This window comes from Ricinus communis, chromosome 10, assembly GCF_019578655.1.
Source record: "Ricinus communis isolate WT05 ecotype wild-type chromosome 10, ASM1957865v1, whole genome shotgun sequence".
Taxonomy (NCBI): Eukaryota; Viridiplantae; Streptophyta; class Magnoliopsida; order Malpighiales; family Euphorbiaceae; genus Ricinus; species Ricinus communis.
Genome location: NC_063265.1, coordinates 9,092,438 through 9,113,467, shown reverse-complemented (window position 1 = coordinate 9,113,467; position 21,030 = coordinate 9,092,438). Strand labels below are relative to the sequence as shown.

The 21,030-nt window shown below is 34.4% G+C and overlaps 5 protein-coding genes across 6 annotated transcripts; 2 read left to right on the top strand and 3 right to left on the bottom strand.

Annotated features, from left to right (window-relative positions):
* Nucleotides 1-209: 209 nt before the first annotated feature.
* On the bottom strand, nt 210-5,108 carry LOC8282038 (putative disease resistance protein RGA3). Its single transcript, XM_002523938.4, has 3 exons — nt 1,008-5,108; nt 803-859; nt 210-551 (listed from the first exon to the last, which is right to left on the bottom strand). The coding sequence occupies exons 1-3, from the start codon at nt 4,435-4,437 to the stop codon at nt 544-546; spliced, it is 3,495 nt and encodes a 1,164-aa protein (XP_002523984.3). The 5' UTR covers nt 4,438-5,108; the 3' UTR covers nt 210-543.
* An 891-nt stretch (nt 5,109-5,999) lies between these two features.
* LOC8282039 (protein PHLOEM PROTEIN 2-LIKE A1) lies at nt 6,000-7,220 on the top strand. The gene is made up of 3 exons (XM_002523939.4): nt 6,000-6,152; nt 6,293-6,408; nt 6,666-7,220. The coding sequence occupies exons 1-3, from the start codon at nt 6,099-6,101 to the stop codon at nt 7,030-7,032; spliced, it is 537 nt and encodes a 178-aa protein (XP_002523985.2). The 5' UTR covers nt 6,000-6,098; the 3' UTR covers nt 7,033-7,220.
* Nucleotides 7,221-7,580: 360 nt separating this feature from the next.
* On the bottom strand, nt 7,581-10,868 carry LOC8284244 (xylulose 5-phosphate/phosphate translocator, chloroplastic). 2 transcript variants are annotated; one of them, XR_007214251.1, is made up of 3 exons: nt 8,751-10,868; nt 8,038-8,190; nt 7,581-7,971 (listed from the first exon to the last, which is right to left on the bottom strand). XR_007214251.1 is itself a non-coding variant. In XM_015722254.3 (2 exons), the coding sequence occupies exons 1-2, from the start codon at nt 10,009-10,011 to the stop codon at nt 8,186-8,188; spliced, it is 1,266 nt and encodes a 421-aa protein (XP_015577740.1). In that variant the 5' UTR covers nt 10,012-10,868; the 3' UTR covers nt 7,581-8,185. The 2 variants fall into 2 exon arrangements, 1 of the variants encoding a protein (XP_015577740.1); XM_015722254.3 differs by having other exon boundaries at nt 7,581-8,190.
* Nucleotides 10,869-11,004: 136 nt separating this feature from the next.
* On the bottom strand, nt 11,005-12,571 carry LOC8284245 (xylulose 5-phosphate/phosphate translocator, chloroplastic). The gene has a single exon (XM_002523941.4). The coding sequence runs from the start codon at nt 12,424-12,426 to the stop codon at nt 11,119-11,121; it is 1,308 nt and encodes a 435-aa protein (XP_002523987.2). The 5' UTR covers nt 12,427-12,571; the 3' UTR covers nt 11,005-11,118.
* Nucleotides 12,572-17,153: 4,582 nt separating this feature from the next.
* On the top strand, nt 17,154-20,884 carry LOC8284246 (AUGMIN subunit 7). Its single transcript, XM_002523942.4, has 9 exons — nt 17,154-17,443; nt 17,796-17,881; nt 18,078-18,139; nt 18,534-18,625; nt 18,759-18,884; nt 19,234-19,324; nt 19,602-19,709; nt 20,104-20,202; nt 20,480-20,884. The coding sequence occupies exons 1-9, from the start codon at nt 17,310-17,312 to the stop codon at nt 20,675-20,677; spliced, it is 996 nt and encodes a 331-aa protein (XP_002523988.1). The 5' UTR covers nt 17,154-17,309; the 3' UTR covers nt 20,678-20,884.
* The last annotated feature ends 146 nt before the right edge of the window (nt 20,885-21,030 follow it).

Here is a 21,030-nt window from a genome sequence, read left to right as displayed (position 1 = left end):
AGTGCGAAAATTGATATATTAGTTTTGAATTGGTTTATATGTTAGCTAATGGAATTAGTAGATTGAGATAAGTTGTTAATTAGAAAATCTAGTCATCAAAAGATTAAATAAATTAAAAAAATCTAATAACTGGACATGCTGTTGATGTATTTTTCTTTTGAAGAAACTTAAAATGCTTGGGAAAATTTTTTTAAAAAAAAACAATAGGATCAAACACCAAAATTTCAAGCTCCTTTTAATAATGAAGAATTACAAGCAGAAAGATCAGAAATACAAGAAATCCAGTTGGGCAAAAACAGTAACAGAACATCAGAGCAAAACAAAAAGATAATAAAGAACACAAACACAAGCAAACCCCTGTGGCGTCTAAGAAAACATAAATTACAAGGCAACAAGGAGCTTGCTAGGAGGAGCAACAGGCTGCAGTATAAACACACCCGTGTATGGTTATGGTTTCAACTTCCAAGCCAGAGTCATCGGCATAAGTTGCTTGATCGTTGTTGCTGCATATAGTTTCTGCATTAGATCCTTATCCATGCGACTTCAGTGACCTGATTTAAGCAATTTAATGTTATTTCAATGCTGAAAGCTACTCTACTGCATCAAAATAATTTTAAGATTTTAATTTTCTCGTATGTTCTTAATTAGCATCCATGCATCTATCTCATCAGGTTTTGGTTATGTGAAATCTGGAATGTTTATTTTTCTTGTATGGATTGGCAAAAGCTGATAAACGTGTAAATTTTAATAAGATCGTATGGATATAAACTCATTTCATCCTAAAATATTGTTGGGCACTCACTATTTTCTAGTGAAGTAGATGATTCTCCCAGCTCCATATTTGTTTTAGAATTTATCCCTGAAAATTAAACGATATTGAAAATTAGTTTCTATTGAAAATTTTCGTTCACTTTTAACATAATTCTTCAATGCCAGGTTGGAAATTGAACTTCAAAATATGCATGTGCCAATGAAGGATTAAAAGAATGGAAGAAAGTTGCACTAACCTTTCCCACAGAGCAAGTAATGATACCAAGGTTTCTTCTTTTGCAATGGTGGGACTGGAGATGCTTCTGGGAAATCAATTTCCAAGTCAAGGATGTTCTCGATCTTCGGCCATTCTGGTCCTGCTTCCTTTTTGCATCTCTCAGTCAGTTTAGGACATTTTTGAATGTACAAATGTTGCAAAGAAGTAGGAAGGCCATCCTCAGGAAAGGAATGGAGCAGGGGACAATCCTCAATGTAAAGGTCTTTGAGTGAGGTGAGGCTCTTCAGACTCTCCTTGTTGCCTAGAGACTGCAAATTGTTGCATGAGCTGATACTCAAACACTCCAGGTGAGTTGGTAGTCCTTCATTTGGCAATGTCACAAGCTTTTGACAGCCTTGAATGGATAATAATCTCAGAGATGTGAAGCTTCGAAGTGCTTCCTCTTCTTCAGATAAAGACTCGAGATCTTGACAATTGTGGATGTGCATAGCCTTGAGCCCAGGAAGGTGAGGCAATTTCGGCAAAGAAACTATGTTCGCAATGTTGGAAATGACCAGGGAGTATAGAGAGCTGGAAGCAGGTATTGCCCTCAGTAATGTTCCATTATTGCTTCCACCTAGTGCTAAATGCTGAAGACGCTGAGCAAACATTGGGATTGGGAGGGTAGTGAACAGTTCGCATCCACTGATCTCCAGTTTCTGTGGAAAAAAGACTTGTGGGAGTGCTGGCAGCTTGGGGCAGTTTTGAACTTTCATCTCCAAAAGTTCTGTAAAAGAAGGACGAAGTCCTATTACATGCTCACCTTGATTATTTCTAGAAATAAATGGCCCTACTGCTTCGCTCCAGTCCTCCAGAACAACATTGTCAACAAGTATCAGAAACATTAAAGATGGGGCCACAGGAAGAGACTTAAGTGAATCACATCTTTTGATCTTCAAAACCGTCAGGTAGGGCAAGAAATCATTTAACTCACTCAATTTGGGGCACTTACTAATCTTTAGACGGAACAGGGAGGGGCATTTCAATACATCCAACTCCTGCATCCCTTTAATATAGAGAGCTCTAAGGTTGGGTAGCTGATCAAAGGAGAGAACTCTACATCTTGTGCAATGATTCAAGGAAATAGTGGCCAGATTTCGCAGTCGCCCATCAGTCATCCAAGGTGGAAACCTAGTGCCCAGATAGTAAGAAATTGCAAGCTCCTTGAGAGTTGAGTGAGGTTGAAGATCTTCAAGCACATTCTCATCTGGTGCTTCATTTTGTGAATTAACTTCTCTGCTAGTCCACTCAAGGACCAACTTGTGAAGCCTCTCCTTCTCTTTTAGTTCAGCCTCTATTGCATATACTGCATTTTCAAGGTTTGAGATGTGCAATGTTCCTGTGAGGAATGCCATCCTCTGCAGTTCTCTGATTTTGTATCCATTCTGGCAGCCAACAATAAATTTGTGAAGATTGTGCAGCACTGACAAGTTCCCAATATTTGGTGGCAAAGTAGTGCATTTGAACCAGAACATATCATCCATCTCGAGATGACACAGATTAACCAAGTTGCCAAGATCTTTGGGGAGTTCAGAAAGCGAATGACACCCCAAGAGTTTCAGAGTTTGTAAATTGTACAAGCTGCATATCGAGTCGGGAAGTACTCTGATTTCCGTCTGGGAAAGGTCAAGGTAGCGCAACAGCTTGCATTCTTTAATGGAGCCTGGCAATTCAAGAAGCGTGCTTGAACTCAAATCCAAGGCACGGATGTATCTCAATGAATGAAACAACTGATCAAGGGCCTGACCAAAATTCTTCAGGTGCTCACGAGGCAACAGAAGTGTGCGCAGCTTCTTCGAATTATGAGCTATCTCCATGCTTTGCGCTTCAACATTTTGGCAAAGCAAGGACACATGGCGCCAATTTTGACATTGTTCAGGCTGGAAGCTTGACATGTTATCTTTCACTTGGCAGCATTGGGAACCTGAAATCGAATCTGCCAAGTCATGGATAAGATCATGCATTCTGTACCGCACCCTATTGTCGACATTCAGTAGTTGGAAGAAGGACCTCATAAGCAACTCATCAAAATATTCAGCTCCAATCTCCTCTTCGCTAGTTTGTTCTTCGAGTTGAATAAAAGATTGAGCCATCCAAAGTTTGACCAACTCTTTCTTATCAAAAGCATAGGCCTTTGGAAATATGGAACAGAACGCAAAACATTGCTTAAGATGAGATGGCAGGTCGTAATAACTCAGTTTTAAAGCTGGCAGAATCTTGTGGTCTTCTGCCCACATGTTGCTTCTCAAAATTCTTCTCCATTTGTTTGCATGGGTGTTACCACGCAGAATACCCCCCATTGCTGTTATTGCCAAAGGCAAACCTTTGCACTTGGTAACGATTTCCTTGCCTATATCTTCCAATTCTTTTTTCTCGCTGTCTAATAGACTACCACCCTTCTTGAATGCAATGCTTTCAAATAGTGACCAGCATTCATTTTCAGGCAAATAACCTAAAAGATAGGGAGGCTGAGTGCCTACAACTGTTCCAATCCGTTGGATTCGACTGGTAAGTATAACTTTACTTCCCTTCTCACCAGTTTTCAAGAGTTCTAGGAGCGGGCTCCAGTCCATGTAATTGTCGTTCCAGACATCATCTAGAACCAGTAGAAAACGTTTTCCAGGCAAGAATTCTCGAAAACGAGACATTACTAGGTCTGAGGATAAGCCAGGAGGAAGAGGCATTTTGGAGTAAGACTCCATTATCCCTCTAAGGATCCTTGTTAAGTCGAAGTCAACCGATACAGGGACCCACATCCTTGATAAACCGAAAGACTTTTCTATCCTCTCATCATTGTAGATGAGTTGAGCAAGAGTTGTTTTGCCCAGTCCTCCCATCCCAACGATGGGAATGATAGAAAGGGTGCCTTCATCATCAGAATTATCTGATTGCAGCAAATCAATAATTTTTTCTTTATCTTCCTCCCGACCGAAAACATTGCTTGTGTCCACAAAATCACCTACCGGCTGACGCTCGTGGGATCGTGACAACTCATCGTTGACATTAATGTTGAGATGGAAATTATGTTTTTCTTCAGCAATTATGTTCAGTCTCGACAAAATTTCCTTAATCTTATGTGCTGGACCTGGACTAATAGGAGTCAGAATTTTGCCCAGCTGATGCTTTCTCTGACAAAGAAACATTTCTGTTCGTAAAGTGTCCAGTATGTCCACTGCATCATCGGCTGCATCTTTAAGTTTACTGAGCCAGTCTCTCAAATGCTCCGCATCAAGTTGCCTCTCCTCTGCATATTTCAGTGTGGCTTGTATAGCAGTTAGGTTGCTTTTGAGCTTCTCCACATCATCTTTAATATCCGAAACTAAAAGAAACTCTTCTCGGATCAATGTACTGGTAATTTTAACTATCTCACTAATAATAGGAGTAACTACAAGTAAAGCCAGAGCAACCATAGTACCTTCGTAAGTGATTCTTAAGATACCAACAAAGAACAACAGGAAATGGAAATAAACTACGAGACTGAAGAAAGAAGAGATGTAAACAAAATGCTTACCCCCACAAGAAAGAACAAGAAATTCAAACACAAATTTGAACACCCAAGAAGTAACAGGACAAGAAAATATGTTTTTTTTTTTTTTTTTTTTCTTTCAAACACTCAAAGTCTTTTAAGATTGAGTTTCTATGATCTCAAGTCCCATATATCCATTATTTATATATAGATGAGCTGTTCCAAAACAAGATTGATTTTCTTTGAAAGTCTCCTTCCTGAATCAACGTCAGAGGCACAAGTTGAGCTTCCTAATCCAAGCCAAGTCAAGAACGCGGTGTTGTGCTAACGGAAAAATAGACACTTAAGATTAGTAGATGGAGTCCTATATTTTTCTTCATATATTATCCAGAGTTCACATAGCTAGATGTTACATAAACAGGTTTCAGGAAACAACCAAGTATCAATCAGAGTACTTCAAGATTTTCTTCTAATTTCTATGTGAATTCATGGGATCCCGCGTTGTGGTGAATTTTCTGCGTCAACCCTGGTGAAGAAGTAGTTTATGGTCATATATAGGCAGGTAGACGAAGTTTCTTTTCCATCCATACTCTCTTCCAGTTGAATATTACATAAACAAACTGTAAGAAATGGTCAAGACTGAAGTGAGAAGGTTCTGTTCTTTCAGTTTTTCTACTCTAGCTAACGCCATCACTCTTAACACGGTTTCACCACGTATAATAAAAGTGGTCATGACACGACATGTAACCTCATATGAAAATTGCAGAAAACTGGAAATTAATATTGTGCAAATTTTGTTTCAACTCGTTATGATGACAAGAAGGGCAAGTAGACCAAGTTGGCTTCTTCATTAAATACATTCTCATTGTACGAGGGGACGTGGTAACGAATCGTATAGAAATATTTAATTTTGCTTTTCCTTTTCTTTTTATAAACTAAAAGGACAAAGTTTGCTGCAAATCAAAATTCAGGACATGCATTAATAATAAATGGAAGGGATCCGATATCCACTCCTGAGAACCGAGCAAAGAATTATTCCAATCTCTTCTAATTTAACTAAGTTTTCCTCGAATATGTAACTACTCTTCTTCACAGTATCTCACCGGCTATAAACGATTCTACCCATATACTCTGAATTACTTTAAATTAATAGATAAAAGGAACACTATTCTCTACCCTGAAATCTAGTAATTAATTAATTAATTAAAATGAGTGTCGTGTCAAGTGTTTTACTGTTTGCAGGTTGTTTCATTTTTCTTGGTAGTTGCTTCTTTGTATGCATGAAACTAGTGGAGTTTTTCTTTCCTCGTTTTCTTCTTATTGACTTAGGTGGAGCTAACATTAATTAGAGCAGATCCTTATTAGACTTGGTCAACAAATTGATTCTAGAAAGAGAAACGCTCATTCTTTGTTTTACCAAGCCTCGTCAAATTTTATCTTCTCATTCTTCTTTCCAGTCCAATATACAGGAAAGTACTCCTTCAATGGATTCCATTTGAATTGCTATATATATATATATATATACATACATACTCTTACTAGATAGAGTAGAAGGACAGAGGTCTGTACAATAATTTCATTTAGAGAATCTGGAAGTACAACACCATGATACTTAAAAAAGAAGACGACTCTCGAGTCTTTCTAGAGAACAAGAGAAAGGTAAATTCTTGATATTCTGTTTTCGGATGTTACTGTATATATTGCTGTCAGTAAATCTATTTATTGATTTATTGTTGATAGTAAATATAAAGACCTAATGAACTTTCTTTCTCCTTTACTTTGCATATACGTATATGCAGATGAAATGGGTTGACAGAAAGTCTGGCCATGACTGCTTCATGTTGTTTCCAAGATCACTCTACATCACTTGGGGTGGTCATGAATACTGGTCTTGGAATTGTTTCAAGGAAACTGGGTGAGAATTTCTCTTTTCAATTTCCCTTTTGTTACAATATTTTCAAATGGTGGATTCCAATCCAAAAAGTATCTTCACCAGCTCATGCAGCATACATGTGGAATCTGTAATCCTGGATTTCAATCTTTTTGCAGTACAAAGACATGCATTCTAAATCATTCTCTTGTGATCAAAAGAAAATCCAAACATTTGGCGAACTTTAATAATTTTGCTTGAATTTCTTTATGACATGAAATATTTTATGTTTCACCTTGCAGGGAAGAGAACATAGAAGTAGCCAAATTAAGTCATGTGTGTTGGCTAGACGTAAGAGGGAAATTCAACATGGCTGATCTGTCACCAGGAACTGCCTATGAGGTTATTTATGTAGTGAAGTTGACCAAAGGAGCATCAGGCTGGGAACTTCCCATAACCCTGAAACTGTCACTTCCAAATGGAGAAGTTCGTGAAAGGCAAGTTGTTTTGCTTCAGAAGCCAGTAGGTCAATGGATAGAGCTCAACGTAGGCAACTTCTTAACAAAGAAAGGAGATAAAGGGGAAGTATGCTTTGATGTTTTTGAGCATGGAGGACACTGGAAAAATGGACTTATTGTTAAAGGTGCCATTCTCAGGCCAAAATATTGATTCAAGAATTTACTAGAAATTAATTAAAATTAAAGAATCCATTTTTGTATTGTTCTGTTTTTGAGAGATGTACTGTGTGTGCTTTAATGTTAAACTTGGTGACTTGGTGTGAGGTCTTGGTGTAATAATTTATGTCTTCTTTCTTTTCTTTAATAATAACAACAGCACCTTTTTTTTAAGGAACTAAATGTAAAATCTTTTGAAAATTTTATTTCGGTATCTATTTCTGCGATTGATATAGCTATAATTAAGTTATTACTGGACATAGAATATGAAATCTACACTTTGCCACCTGAGTAGATAATCGATTTTCTGGTTAAATACACACAGTAATGCAACTATTAACAAATGGAATAGTCCGTCTTTTTATTCTTTCCTAAGCTGTCAGGAACTTGGATGATGACCAGAAAGGCCTGGGAAACTTAGAAGGCCTGCAGCCGATGGAAGGAGGTTCGCAGCTAATGATTAGTGATGAGACGGCCCAAGAGGAAGTTACAGAGGAAGGCCCAATGACGAGGGAAGTAATGATAGCGTGGAGGTGAAGGGTATTGAACTCATCAACAAAATAGAACTCTTAAGCACAAAGATCAACTATTGAAATTTGTACACACTTGACTTGATTCTTTAGGAGATTTACAAGTAGTAATCAATTTGTAAGTTGGAAAAAACACATTTGGGCTTACCTCTTTGTGCTCCTGCTGATGTAGGATCTTCACTGAGGGGTTGAAAGGCTTATCATTAGTGCTCAACCAACATCCCAAAAGCTATACAAGCTCTTGAACCCAAGCTTTACCATAAAATAATTAAGAAGATATAACCTTTGCCTATTGAAGAGATCCTCCTCCCTCTGAAACCAAGAACTTCAAACCAAGAAAATGGCTGTGCTGGAAGGAAGGTTTAGGGAGAGCAGCTCTAGTGTTATGTTTTTGGTTGGTTTGTCTGTTACCACTGAAAATGTTATGTCCATTCCAAATTAACAATGTTATTGCCACATTTGAGATTTACCTTTCCTTGCTCCATAAAGCAGTTCTACTGTCTTGAATGATTGATAAGATTTTAGGTAAGGACATCTCACACTCTTGCATCCCAGTCTTACAATCCAATATTGAGCCATAGTTTTCAAACACTCTACATTTCATCCTCAAACAGTGGATCAATCTGTAATGAAATTACATATTAGCCTTAGTTAATAACTAGAGACAGGAAGCAAAAAAACTTGCACAGAAGCATATAACCAAACAATTAAGCCACTTTTAAGGAATTATGTGCTTGTAAGCAGGCCACCATTGAAAGATTAGTGTGTTTAATGTTAAGAAAATTAAGTCTAACTTCAGTATTTGAGAAACCTTACTGATGTAGTTGTCAATATAAAAAACAACTGCAGCAAAAACAAGATAAATGGCACTGTTTTTCAACCAAAAATCATTTGCTAACCTTTTCAAATGGATACTTGCTGTAACCAACTGTATTGAATCTACAATTTGTAGAAGAAACAATATACAGTAAATTTGGCTCTCAATTCTTTTCAGTTCTTTCTTTATTTTCAAGCAAGTATGCCAGGCATATTGATAGACGTAAATCATAATAAACAATGCAAAGCTACACATCAGAAACAAAAATGGAAAACGGAAACAAGAAGAATATAATTAATATGAAATGAATCAACTACAGCAAAGTAGACAAGTAGAAATGTAAAAATATCTAACTTTTCTTTTCACCTTTAGTTTTATGGGTATTCTTAGCAAATGCCTGTGAGTACAGGAACGTCCCCAATATAGCAATGGCTGATCCAATTGCATTCAAAGGCCTAACTGGATTCCTAAACACCAAGATAGTGGAAATAATCACTGCCACTCTCTTCATGGTGTTACTAACCGAAAAGGTCAAGGGGCTAATATCATCAAGTGCCTGGTAAGATGATTGGTTATAGAGATGATAAAAAATACCAGATAGCAACACCCATTTATAAAAAGTTGATGATTTGCTAACAGCGTCAATAGCCTTATGGTATCCTTGAATCCATTGAGAGCCTTCAACAATAACCGCAACAGGAAACAAATAAAACAATGAGATAATACTAATGCATGCATATAAATTTAGTCCATTTACTTCCTTGAAGCAATTCAAACTCTCTTTTGAGTAAATGTTCCTAAACACATAACTCATGTTGCTAATCAAAGCACACCATAAGCCTTGGAAATTGAAGGACACTTCAGTGATGGCTGCAAGAGAACAACCAAGAACAATGGGGAGGATGGAGAGCCAGACTTTTAAAGGGTAAGAATCACCAAGAATTGAAGAGATCACAACAGAGAAAGCAGGTTCTGATGATTTGATGACATGAGTGAAAGAAACAGCAACCTTAGATAATGAAATACAGGTTGATATGTGGCCTATAGTGTGAAATAAAGCAGGTCCAAGAAGAGCAATAATGAATCTTTTTGAGATCTTCGGCCGTGGTTGGAGCTTCAATGACCATAGGATTAACATCCAAATAGACCCAGCAAAGAGCTGGAAAGAGGCAAGAAACCATGGAAATGGAAAAACATTCAGTGCTTTCTTATTGTAAATATTAAACACAATGTTCTGGAAATACCAGAGAGCAAACACGAGTGCAAGTTGTAGAGTTTTATCCTTAGACTTTGAAATTGCACCACCTTCTCCTTCCACGCTTGGTTCAGATTCTGATGTTTTAGCAGCATAAGATACAGATTTTGAGAAAAACCCAGATTGGTATTTGTGGACTCTGTTTGAACCACGGATCTGAATGTTAATTGGGCAGTCATAGATTTGTCCAGTGTTGTAGATTTTAGTGCCCAGTGTATCAATTTGAGAGGTGGGTTTATTAAAGAGAGTACTTCCATTTTGAGTCTGGTTGCGCAAATCTAGATTTGGGAAAGAAAAAATTATGGGGTACTTGCAGTGGGAAGATTTATACAGAGTGACAAGAGAGAATGAGTTGAGATTCAAAATAAACATTTTTCTTTTTCTAGCTTTTGATATGTAAGAGAAAGATTGAGACTACTCAAGCAAAAGGCAGCAATATATGGACTTTGGCTCCATGATGGCTAAACAGGAGCCTTTTGAGACGATTTGTTGCTGCTGTTTCTTTTAAATAATTGTTCAGATAAAATGTGAATATATGCTCTTTACTCTTCTAGTAGCCAACCGACAGGACAAAATATGTCAATTTATCATTAGTGGATGACATCAGATCCAACAATCTTGAACAGTAAGTGGCATTTGACCCACTCCTGGGGTCCTTCTGCTATTATCAAGGCCAGTGGCTCACTTGCATTTACCAAGTACAAAGGGAACTAAAGGAGCATATGAATAAGCATCTGCAGATCAACTTCATTTTTTGTGGGGAGGCAGGCACCAGTAACTTGACACAGAAATGATAGTAGAAATGTAAAATTTATTGAGCCCAATATTATCAGGACCTAGATATGAACCAACTAAACCTGTCCATTCTTTTCTTTTGCTAGCTCTATAAGCAGACACCTGAAGTCCCCAATATCGAGCCATACTTCCCAAAGGAATTGTATTTCATCCTCAACCAGTAGAATTAGTCTGCAAGGAAGTTACATGCTAGATTGAATTGATGACTAGGCAGAGTTTACATAAACCCAACAATTTCGCCAATTCTAAGAATAAAATGCTTATAAGAATTCCAACATTGAAAAATTAGTATGTTCAATGTCAAACTAAACCACAGTTCAAGGTTTCAGAACCTTATTGATATAATAGTTGTCAATTCATAGCAGACTTGCAGCTTACAGAAGCTAAATGGCAATAATATTCCGCCAGAATGCATATATTTGCACAAGATAGAGTAGAATAAAAAGGAACAAACAATTGCCAACTCATTTTTACCTCCTCTCAATTCGTAAGCAAGTATCCAGGGCATATTGATATAAGTAGAAACAGAATAAAATCACGGGGACAACACAAAACCATAAACACAAAAGGAAAAGAGAAGCAAAGATTATAAAATTAAGATAGAAATGCATATCCTCAACTGTAGCAAAGTAAACAAAGTAGCAATGCAAAACTTATCAAGCCTATGGTTATAAATGTTTATATCTAACTCTGCTTTTCTCCTTCAGTTTTGCTGGCTTTCTTAGCAGTTACTTGAGAGTAGAGGAAAGTCCCCAATATCGCAATGGCTGATCCAACTGCATTCAAAGGCCTAACCGGATTCCTAAACACCAAGACAGTAGACACAATCACCACCACTCTCTTCATTGTGTTACCAACCGAAAAGGTTAAGGGGCTAATGTCATCAAGTGCCTGGTAAGATGATTGGTTATAAAGATGATAAAAAATACCAGATAGCAACACCCATATATAAAATGTTGATGATCGACCAACAGCTTCAATTGCCTTATGGTATCCCTGAATCCATTGGGACCCTTCAACAAAAACCGCAACAGGGAGCAGATAGATTAATGAGATTATACTAATCCAGCCATACAAGTTAAGCCCATTTACTTCCTTGAAACTCTGCAAACTCTTTTTTGAGTAGATGTTTCTAAACACAAAACCAACATTGCTTATCAAAGCACCCCATAAGCCTTGGAAATTAAAAGACACTTCAGTGACAGCAGCAAGGGAACAACCAAGAACAATAGGAAGAATAGAGAGCCAGACCTTTAAAGGGTAAGTATCACCGAGAATTGAAGAGAATACAACAGAGAAGACAGGCTCTGACGATTTAATAACATGAGTGAAAGAGACGGCAACTTTAGAGAATGAAACACAAGCTGATATGTGGCCTATAGTGTGAAATAATGCAGGTCCAAGGAGAGCGATAATAAACGGTTTTGAAATCTTAGGACATTGTTGCAGCTTCAATGACCATAGGATTAACATCCAAATGGATCCAACAAAGAGCTGAAAAGAAGCAAGAAACCATGGAAATGGAAAAACGTTCAATGCTTTCTTATTGTAAATATTAAACACTATGTTTTGGAAATACCAGAAACCAAAAACAAGTGCAAGCTTGAGCGTTTTATTCTGAGGCTTTGTAACAGCACCGCCTTCTTCTTCTGGAGTGGAGTCAGATTCAGCTGCTGCTGCTGCTCTTGTGACCAAAGATCTGGACTTTGAGCAAAACCCAGATGGGTGCTCATGGAATCTGCTTGAATCATGAATCTGAGCAGTGAATCTTGAAGAAAGGCCAACCGGATAGCCATTAATCCGGCCAAAGTTAGAGACTTTAGTTGCTAATGCACCAATTTGAGAGATGGGTTTGTTAAAGAGAGTAGTTGGTTTTTGAGTTCTGTTGAAAATATCAAGATTTTTGAAAGAAGAAGCATTTATGGGGTACTTGTGATTGTTGGATTTAGTGAAAGTGACTGGAGAGGACTGGGCTAGATTCAAGGTAAGCATTTTTTGCACTTAGCTTTTGATATTAGAGAGAGAGAGAGAGAGAGAGAGTGCAGAATAGACTCTGCAGGCAGCTAAAGATATGGACTTTTGAGTATAACTTTTTTTGGAGCAGCAAGCGAAAACAATGAATCCAAGTTTGCTTAAAAGCAACGGAACTTTACAAATAAGTATTAAGAAAATTGGAAAATCAAATGATGGCATTTTGTTGTGCATGTTTTCTTTCTTTTTTCCAAGTATTGGAAAATATATACTTGACAAAATCTAGGTGCCCAAATAAATGCGGATCTTGTAACGGTCCCATATTTTATACCAAATAATTCAGGATCAGCAGATACCATGAGATGCACACAAAAATATCTTGAATTGGCATTTTGTTGTTCTTTGTACTTTTTTAGGCAGCCTGGTAGGAGTGTTCATTGCTAGTTGGTCAGGTTAGAGCCTGGATATAAACTCAAATCGTATGATTTAATAGTTTTTTATTTTATGTCGTCATGAAAACTTTATTTTTAATAAAACAAAATTATTATTTTTTGTAATTTTATAATTGATGGAATAAAATATAAATATTATAAAAATATTCACCAATATTTTATGTAATTGGTAAAATAAATAATTAGTAATTAAACGGTCATAATTAAATTTAAAAATTTAACAGTTTATAATTTCAATATTATATAATATCGAATCAATTATCATATTAATTGAATAATTTTTGGATTCCCACTTAGCCTTCTTTTATACTCTTGTTGAGACTCTCCTTCCTGTATAGGGAGAAGTCATTCTGAATAAAGGGCAAACAAGTTTCCATTAAGCAATTTCTTACTCTCTGCAATTTCTTACTCTCTCATGGCCTTCTAAACTCTTCTCCTCTCTTCTCCTCGATTCAATGGCAATGAGCTAATAGTTGCTACGATCTGTTTTTGGTATGATCCAAAAGGGCTAACTCGGCTATCGAAATCCAAAAGAGCAGAAAGACTCCCCATGGCGAGGTGCCTCTTTGTAGTCTTAGCTTGAGGATATTCACATGCCTTGAGTTTACAGCATGAGGACTATACCATGAACAGCTCTCGGCTCCCTTTGGTATCAGAGCCTTGGTGACAGAGAAGAGAAATCTAAACACCATGACTACAGAAATTACTACCCACACTTCTGTTCTACAACTTTCTCCTTCATGTAAGAAAACCATATCTAACAAGATAGACCATCTTGTAGAGATCTCCCATATACCAGAAAATGTTCAAATAGAAAACACCCTAGTACCTATTATGAACCCTTACAATATTTTCAAGAAACAAAACTTTGTCAGAAAAACCTTTAACCAGCTTATCCATAAACAACCCCTTACAGTAAAAGAATATGTCCAATCTTCTTCTCTTTCTCAGTGTTCTCTTATTGCTACCACACAGGAGCAGTACGTTACTCTCGAAATCCCAACCTTCTTCATAGAACAGTGGAGAAAACAGGGCTACACACACCTCCATCTTGGAGCAGTTAGACTAGTCATATCCTATCATGGAAGGATGGGTTTACCGGTCACAGCCCGTATGTCGTTACTGGACACAAGATATCTCAAGTATGAGCATGCAGTAATCGGAACGATCGTCACAACACTCAACACAGGAAGTGTTGTCCTAGCCTTCTTCCCCAACTTTAATTTATCCCTTAATGATCCTTATCTGTCCACTGCCTTAAAAGTTCAAGTCCAAATAACAAGAGCGAATCAGGTTGATAACGCTCTCTCTGTAACTCTACACCATCAGATAGTCTACAGACTACAGGATCATGCGTTTAACCTGCAGATCCCAGGCTTTCAAGCCACTTCTGATGCGTTGTTCATCATGGCCGATTCTAGCCAGATCCCCACTATTGTCCAGGCTCCCAGACAGCTGGAAAAGGAAGACCTTCAAAAGCTAATCCCGACTGAGTGGGTCACCAACTACGAAAAGCTTCAGGCATCTCAATCTAAGCCTGTTCAAGCTACAGATCCTCTCTTTATCAATCAAAGAGATGGAACTGTCAAAATAATCTTCACAAAGACTGGGAAAGAAAGAAACTTATTTAGAGTGCAATTGAGTGTTTAAAAAGAAGGTTTAATTTTTTTTATTTAATATATTACTTTTTTAAACTTTTCATAAACATTTTTTTTTAAATTTACTTTTAGAAAAATGTCTATTGACCTGCTTTTAGCAAAAGTAATTTTTAAAATTAAAAAGTCAATTAAAATTAAAAAATATATTTCCTAAATTCAATGCGAAACTCGCCCTTAATTGGTTTATATTCAGATTGAATTTTTATTTTTATTCAATTCAGTTTAATTATTTAGCCTTTTAAAACTAAAAAAAAAAATATACCGATCCATTTATTCATGCCAAGTATATTAACTTTTTTATATTACAAATTTAATCTAAATTCGTTAATAAAATAAAAGCTAAGACTAAATAAATCTAAATATTTTTTTATTTTTTTCTGATTTATCCATACCTTTTAATTTTGACAATTTTACCATAATTTGAAAAATTGATTTTAATTATATCCAATCGAATTAAATTGACTGGCTTATGTTTATGGTTGACGTATCTGCTAGATGGACTAGTAATAACTTTTTTAATTATTTATGTTATTTCTGAGATGGAAAGTAATAAAAGACAGTATATAATTTAAAATTTTTTTATTATCAATTTAAATCTCTAATTTTTAAAATAAAGAATAGCGTTTCTAGAAATATCACGAATTGAGGGAGGATTGCAGTAGCTTGAAACTTCATAAGAGGGATTTGTGTTACATGTCATGTAAGCAATGGTATTATTGAAAATACTTTTCTCTTTTTTTAATTGGCAAACACGTCAACTACGTACACAAGTCAAGTTTTCAATTTAACCAGTTAGACACAATTGAAATTAGAATAAAATTATTGAAATTAGGAGATTTTAGTAAAATTAAGAAAATCCTAAAAGGTTTTGATTTATTTAGTAATTAACTCTAAAATAAATATAACTAAACAAGTATTTGATAATGTGGCTAATATACCTAGCAACTTTGTGTTATATTAACCATTATAAACAATTGAAATAAGTGTTACAATTTAAATAATTCCTACTATGGTTATTCTGAAGCACGGCCCACTTGCAATTGCCTAGGTATAAGTTATACGAATTTGGAGGAGTGGGAGCATTTGATTGAAGGCAAATCATATATTGAATTGACTTCTTCTTTTTTTTTATATTAACATATATTTATTTAAAATTTATAAAAAAAAATTATTTTATTTAAAGGAATATATGATAAATAAAGTAAGATAAAAATAATAAAATCTTAAAAAATATTTTTGTGTTATATAATATATTGACTTATTAATGTAGAATACATTTAAAAAATTTATCTATTTTGTTAGGATTTAGTTTAGTTATAAATAAATTTACACAAATTTAATTATATAAAATATTAAATTATCTTTCACTTTATTTAAAATATATAAAATTTTAAATTCATAAATTAATTAAATTAATTGTTTAGATTTTAACTAGACACTATATAAATGTAATTTGTTATTCTCTATATAATATAGGGTAATAATTTAATATAAAATTAATATGTGAAGAAAATTATAAAAAATATTAAGAAAAGATCATCAAAAAATGGAGAAATTGAATGTCGGATAATGGAATGGAAGTTGATTTTTTAGTGAATTTGGATGTTTGTGATTGATTTCTAAGATTTTATGTTTAAATTATAATTCATATAATATCCGGTTGAAATCTATAAAATTTATAGAATTCTATTTATGAGTTTAAGATTTATATATTTTTAATATAATAAATGAACGTTAATTTAATATTTTATATAATTAATTTTTATAAAATTAATTATAATTAAGTTAAATTTTAATAAAATATAAAAATTATATATTAATAAATCAATATATTTCTTAATACTAAAATATCTATTTCAATTTTATTATTTATATTTTATTTTCATCTCGTATTCTATTTTCAAATGAAATAAACTTTTATATAATTCAAAAACCATCTAATACTCCATCCCTCCCTCAAAAGTAATAGGTCTTTTCTTACTTCAATTTATTTTAAATGATAGTTCCTTTTTCTTTTAATTGTTATTTTAGTAAATAATTATCAAAAGTATTTTTATTAATTAACATAAATATAATTACATACAATTAATATTTATATTATATATTTTAGAATTATAATTTTTATAAAAAGTTTAATAGAAATGTTATAAAAAATAATAATAAATTAATAATACAACTAAAATAACTTATATTTTTAATTTATGTGTAATTAAAAATACATTCTCTTTTTTTCTTATTACGGGAAGAGTGTTTATAAATTTAATATCATTATTACCGTAGAGAAAACTTTAAATCTTATTATATAAATTTATTTGAAATATTATTTTTTATACACTTTAAATAAATTTTATTTGAATGTTAATATTGGCTAATTTGATTAGGTTTAAACTTTTAATACTAACTCATGAAATAGTATCAATTCAATTTTATAAGTTTAAGTTAAAAGTTGAAAATTCATATTCTTTCGATTCAAATTCAGATTTAAATTCTATTTTTATTTATTTATGTTTTATAAATTTTAGAAAAATATATTTTCTTAAGTGAAATTTCATTTTATCCAAAAGTTGAAAATTGTTTTGAAATTTTATACATAAATGTAAGAGGAGAAACAAAAATGAATAAAACTTATAAGAAAAAATTTGATTTTTATTTCAAGAAATTAACATAAAGAAAACTTCAAAAAAGAATTAAGAAAAGAAACATGAAAAACAGAAATGAAAAGAGGGAAAAGTGGGAATTAAGATCTAACACACAAGTGAGTGAGTGATAGTTTGTATTTGATTTCTCAAAAGAAATGGCAGCAAAGCAAATGGAGGAGATACAAAGAAAATTAGAGAAGTTGAAGTATCCAAGAGCCAGTGCACCTGCTCAGTCTCTTCTCTTTGCCGGCATGGAGCGTTACGCTCTTCTCGAATGGCTCTTCTTCAAGTTTCTCTCTCTCTCTCTCTCTCTCTCTAGCTATTCGTTTAGAATCTAATATTGTAGTTAAAAATCTTGATGCTTTACTAGGGTTTGTTTGATTGTTCTGCAGTCAGAATTAAGTTAGCTTTAAGTTTGAATTGATCTTTGTTTATTAGTTAGGGTTGTAATTTTGTTGGTTTTTTAGTAATATTGTTTAATTGATTCATTGCTTAAGAAAAAAAAAAAGTGATGAGATGTAGGAAGTAGTATAGAATCTAATATAAGCAGATTCATTGCTTGACTGTGCAATTGTGTGTTTTTTATGCAATTTATTAGTGGTTGAGTGCACGTTCAAAATTTTCAATTATGTGAATTGTAGGTTATTGGGAGATAAATCACCATTTTCACAGCAAAATTTGCAAGGAGATGCTATGGATCGTGATGAAGAGACTGCTCGTATTCAATGTAACTACTAAGATCTTTTCTTTTTCTTTTTAAATCTATACTGCCTTTGGAAATAGTTAAAGGTGTTGTACAATTTTTTGATAAAAGAATTTTAACATCTTAGTGAGAATAGACTCTTAATATGCGATTTGCATTTGTAAATTGCAAGTATGTTACAAGTATTGAGATTTTGATGTTATTAACTTCTTCATTGCAGATTTGGCGGAGATTGCCAAATTTCTTGGTATCACTACAACTATAGATCCTGATGCCATTCAAGTAAGTTGTTTACTCTGCTGTGAATTTCAACTCATTAAATTGATAAATGACTTGTTATGTATGTGTTTTAGTGTGACTTCATAGTTGACTTTTTACCAAATTAGAGTCTGCTGGTATTCTTTTATAATCTGTTGTTTCAATAGCAACAATTGGGTAATTGGGTAACTTGTGAATTCAATTTTGTTTGGTTTTATACGAACAATGCACATGTTTATCACCAATTGTATTCTTTGTGACAACTGTTATATTCTAACATATGTAGTTGGTTAAGTGGAGGTGCGCCTCTTATCTGATAATTGTGGAAATATCAAAAGCTAAGTGATAAGTTATGTGATCATTGAATTGCCACTTTAGACTATCCAATTTAAGTGTGTGGAATGCCTTTGTGGTTCAGGGGAGAGGAAGCTATGAAGATCGAACTGAAATGCTTCGTCTAATAGTAGATCTTGTGGAGGCTAGCATCTCTGCCGATAATCCAGAATGGAGGTTGAGCGTTCATAAGTGGATTTTAATTCATTTCTTTAGTTGATCATCTCTTCTCTTTAATGTTACAATACGCTATTGCACTCATATCTTATGTCATTCTTCACTAAAATATTTCATTTGTATCCTTTTGCAGCGTTGATGAGCAGGTTGCCAAAGACATACAATTGATAGATTCTATTGCTGAGAAACAAGCTCTAATTTTCTCAGAGGAATGCAAATTGTTCCCTGCAGATGTGCAGATTCAATCTATATATCCCCTGTAAGATTAATTTCTTGTACTTCCAACTTTTCTTATTCAACCTTTGTTGTAAACAATATTGTGCCACGTGTATCATACTTTATAGATGCATTATGTATTTAAATTTCTCTATATAATTTATCTAGGCAAGCCTTAAAATGTTACAGTAAGAACTGTCAGTAATTATTCATGAATGTTGGCCATTTATATAGCTTGGACACCACTGCAGTACCTCAGAAAATATAAATCTCCTTGAATAAATTTGGAGCCACTGTCACAACATGATTCCGAAAATCTACTGCATGATTATTACTTTTCCGTGCCATGAGATGGAGTGATGTTATGTTCCTTTCATCAAAGTACATTGCAGGCCTGATGTATCTGAGCTGGAAACTAAACTTTCTGAACAATCAAAGGTACTCTTGAATCTTCAGCAGAAAGTCGATGATTTGGCATCAAAGGTTAATATCAGTTCCTTAGCATTGAAACGTTGATTTACAAATTCATGCTCTCAAAACCCAGCCTGCCCACCCAGGCCCCCTCACCTTTTATTCGTGGAGAAATGAAATTGAACTTCCCAACTAATTCAAAAACCAATATTGTTATTCTTTTGTTTCCAAATTCCTTTTTGCGCCATAATTAAATTTTATTCTACCACCAATACCAATCATGTTTGTAATTTTTCCCTCTCGTTCTTCTCCTTTCTGTTAATTTTGTGCACTTTGTGGCTGTTTGCAGCATGCTTACAATCCAGATGAGGAATATACAGAGGTGGAATCCCAATTGCGGGCACATTTGGAATCTTTTCTTGAAACTGCAAGACAATTCAATGTGATTTACACCAAGGTCTGCATTCCTCCTAAAATGTATTTCATTCTGTTTACTTGAACCTAGCCACGCAAAGGATCTATCTCTTATTATTATGCATCAATCTCCCTGTCTTGTTCTTGTTGCTTATGCCCAAAAGGAAAAAAAAAGAAAAAAAAAAGAAGAAGAAGAAGAGGTGGATCCCTATAGTAATTCAGCATGATGAATTAGCTTGATTTTCCCTAATTTTTTGCTATGTTCATTTGGCTTGTATGGCTGTCACTCTTTGGTTTAGAGTCCTTTGCTTTAAAACTTTCGCAATCTCAAACACAAATATCTAAGTTGATGCTTCCATATGTGCACGAGTCCGAGAAATTATCCTGTTACATTTATAATACAATTTTTTTAAAAGATTTTTTATTTTCTTTTGCAGGAAATTCGCCCATGGACACACATGATGGAGGTGCCGCAGCTTCATGGCTTTGGGCCAGCTGCTAATCGCTTGTTGGAGGCATATAAGATGCTTTTAAAGGTAATTCATGTCAAACCCGTTACCATCTATAGTATAGAGAGCAGATCAAATGCATCTAGCATTCCAGTTGAACTCCTTCTATTGCTTGTTTTTGTTGCTTCTCTTCAGAATAGTAAAAAAGAAATATTGATGGTTAATTTTGACAGTTTGACCAAATTTTCTTTTTATGTGATCTTGTGTCATGGACTGAGTTAAAGTTTCACTTCTATTCTTGGACTGAGTTAAAGTTTCACTTCTATTCTCATGGGAAATAGCTATGTTCTGCAATTTGTGGCAGTTTCTAGGGAATTTGAGGAATCTCAGAGACTCACATGCAGCTCTTGCTGTTGGATCATCTGAAACAATAGCTGGTGAGCCCTCATCTGTTACAAGAATAATTTCAGAATGCGAGTCTGCATTGACCTTCTTAAATCGTGATCTTGGAGTCCTTTCGGCTTCAATTGCACGGGAGCAAGGCAATGTTGTGAACTTTTAATGAATGTATTTCAGAATAGCAAAATACCAGCATTCTCTTTCTTAGTGAAATATTTGCCACTAGAATCCTCTTTTTTATTTTTATTTTTTTAAAGTTTATAAAGATTGATTGAATTGACTCTCATAGTAAAAACCGATTTTGTGCTAGTGTGGAATGTTCAGTACGGATTGTATGGTTCCTTATCAAAAAGCATATTATCTTTCTGAATTACGTGAATGACTGAAATCTTATATGTAATGAGAACTGGATGTTGTATTAAGCCTATTCTTTGAGTGTGGAGTGTTTTTCGAAAATAAGGTGTGCAAACAGCAATGGCAACTTTGACAACGCTAAGAAAATGTCAATAAATAGAG

Coding starts and splice junctions, on each gene's coding strand:
- LOC8284244 (XM_015722254.3), bottom strand. CDS start 10,011: ATGTTTATTTTGAATCTCAACTCATTCTCTCTTGTCACTCTGTATAAA.
- LOC8282038 (XM_002523938.4), bottom strand. CDS start 4,437: ATGGTTGCTCTGGCTTTACTTGTAGTTACTCCTATTATTAGTGAGATA. Junction 860..1,007: donor TTACTTGCTCTGTGGGAAAG/GTTAGTGCAACT, acceptor TTTAATTTTCAG/GGATAAATTCTAAAACAAAT.
- LOC8284245 (XM_002523941.4), bottom strand. CDS start 12,426: ATGCTTACCTTGAATCTAGCCCAGTCCTCTCCAGTCACTTTCACTAAA.
- LOC8282039 (XM_002523939.4), top strand. CDS start 6,099: ATGATACTTAAAAAAGAAGACGACTCTCGAGTCTTTCTAGAGAACAAG. Junction 6,153..6,292: donor TTCTAGAGAACAAGAGAAAG/GTAAATTCTTGA, acceptor ACGTATATGCAG/ATGAAATGGGTTGACAGAAA. Junction 6,409..6,665: donor AATTGTTTCAAGGAAACTGG/GTGAGAATTTCT, acceptor TTCACCTTGCAG/GGAAGAGAACATAGAAGTAG.
- LOC8284246 (XM_002523942.4), top strand. CDS start 17,310: ATGGCAGCAAAGCAAATGGAGGAGATACAAAGAAAATTAGAGAAGTTG. Junction 17,882..18,077: donor AGAGACTGCTCGTATTCAAT/GTAACTACTAAG, acceptor TCTTCATTGCAG/ATTTGGCGGAGATTGCCAAA. Junction 19,325..19,601: donor TCGATGATTTGGCATCAAAG/GTTAATATCAGT, acceptor GGCTGTTTGCAG/CATGCTTACAATCCAGATGA.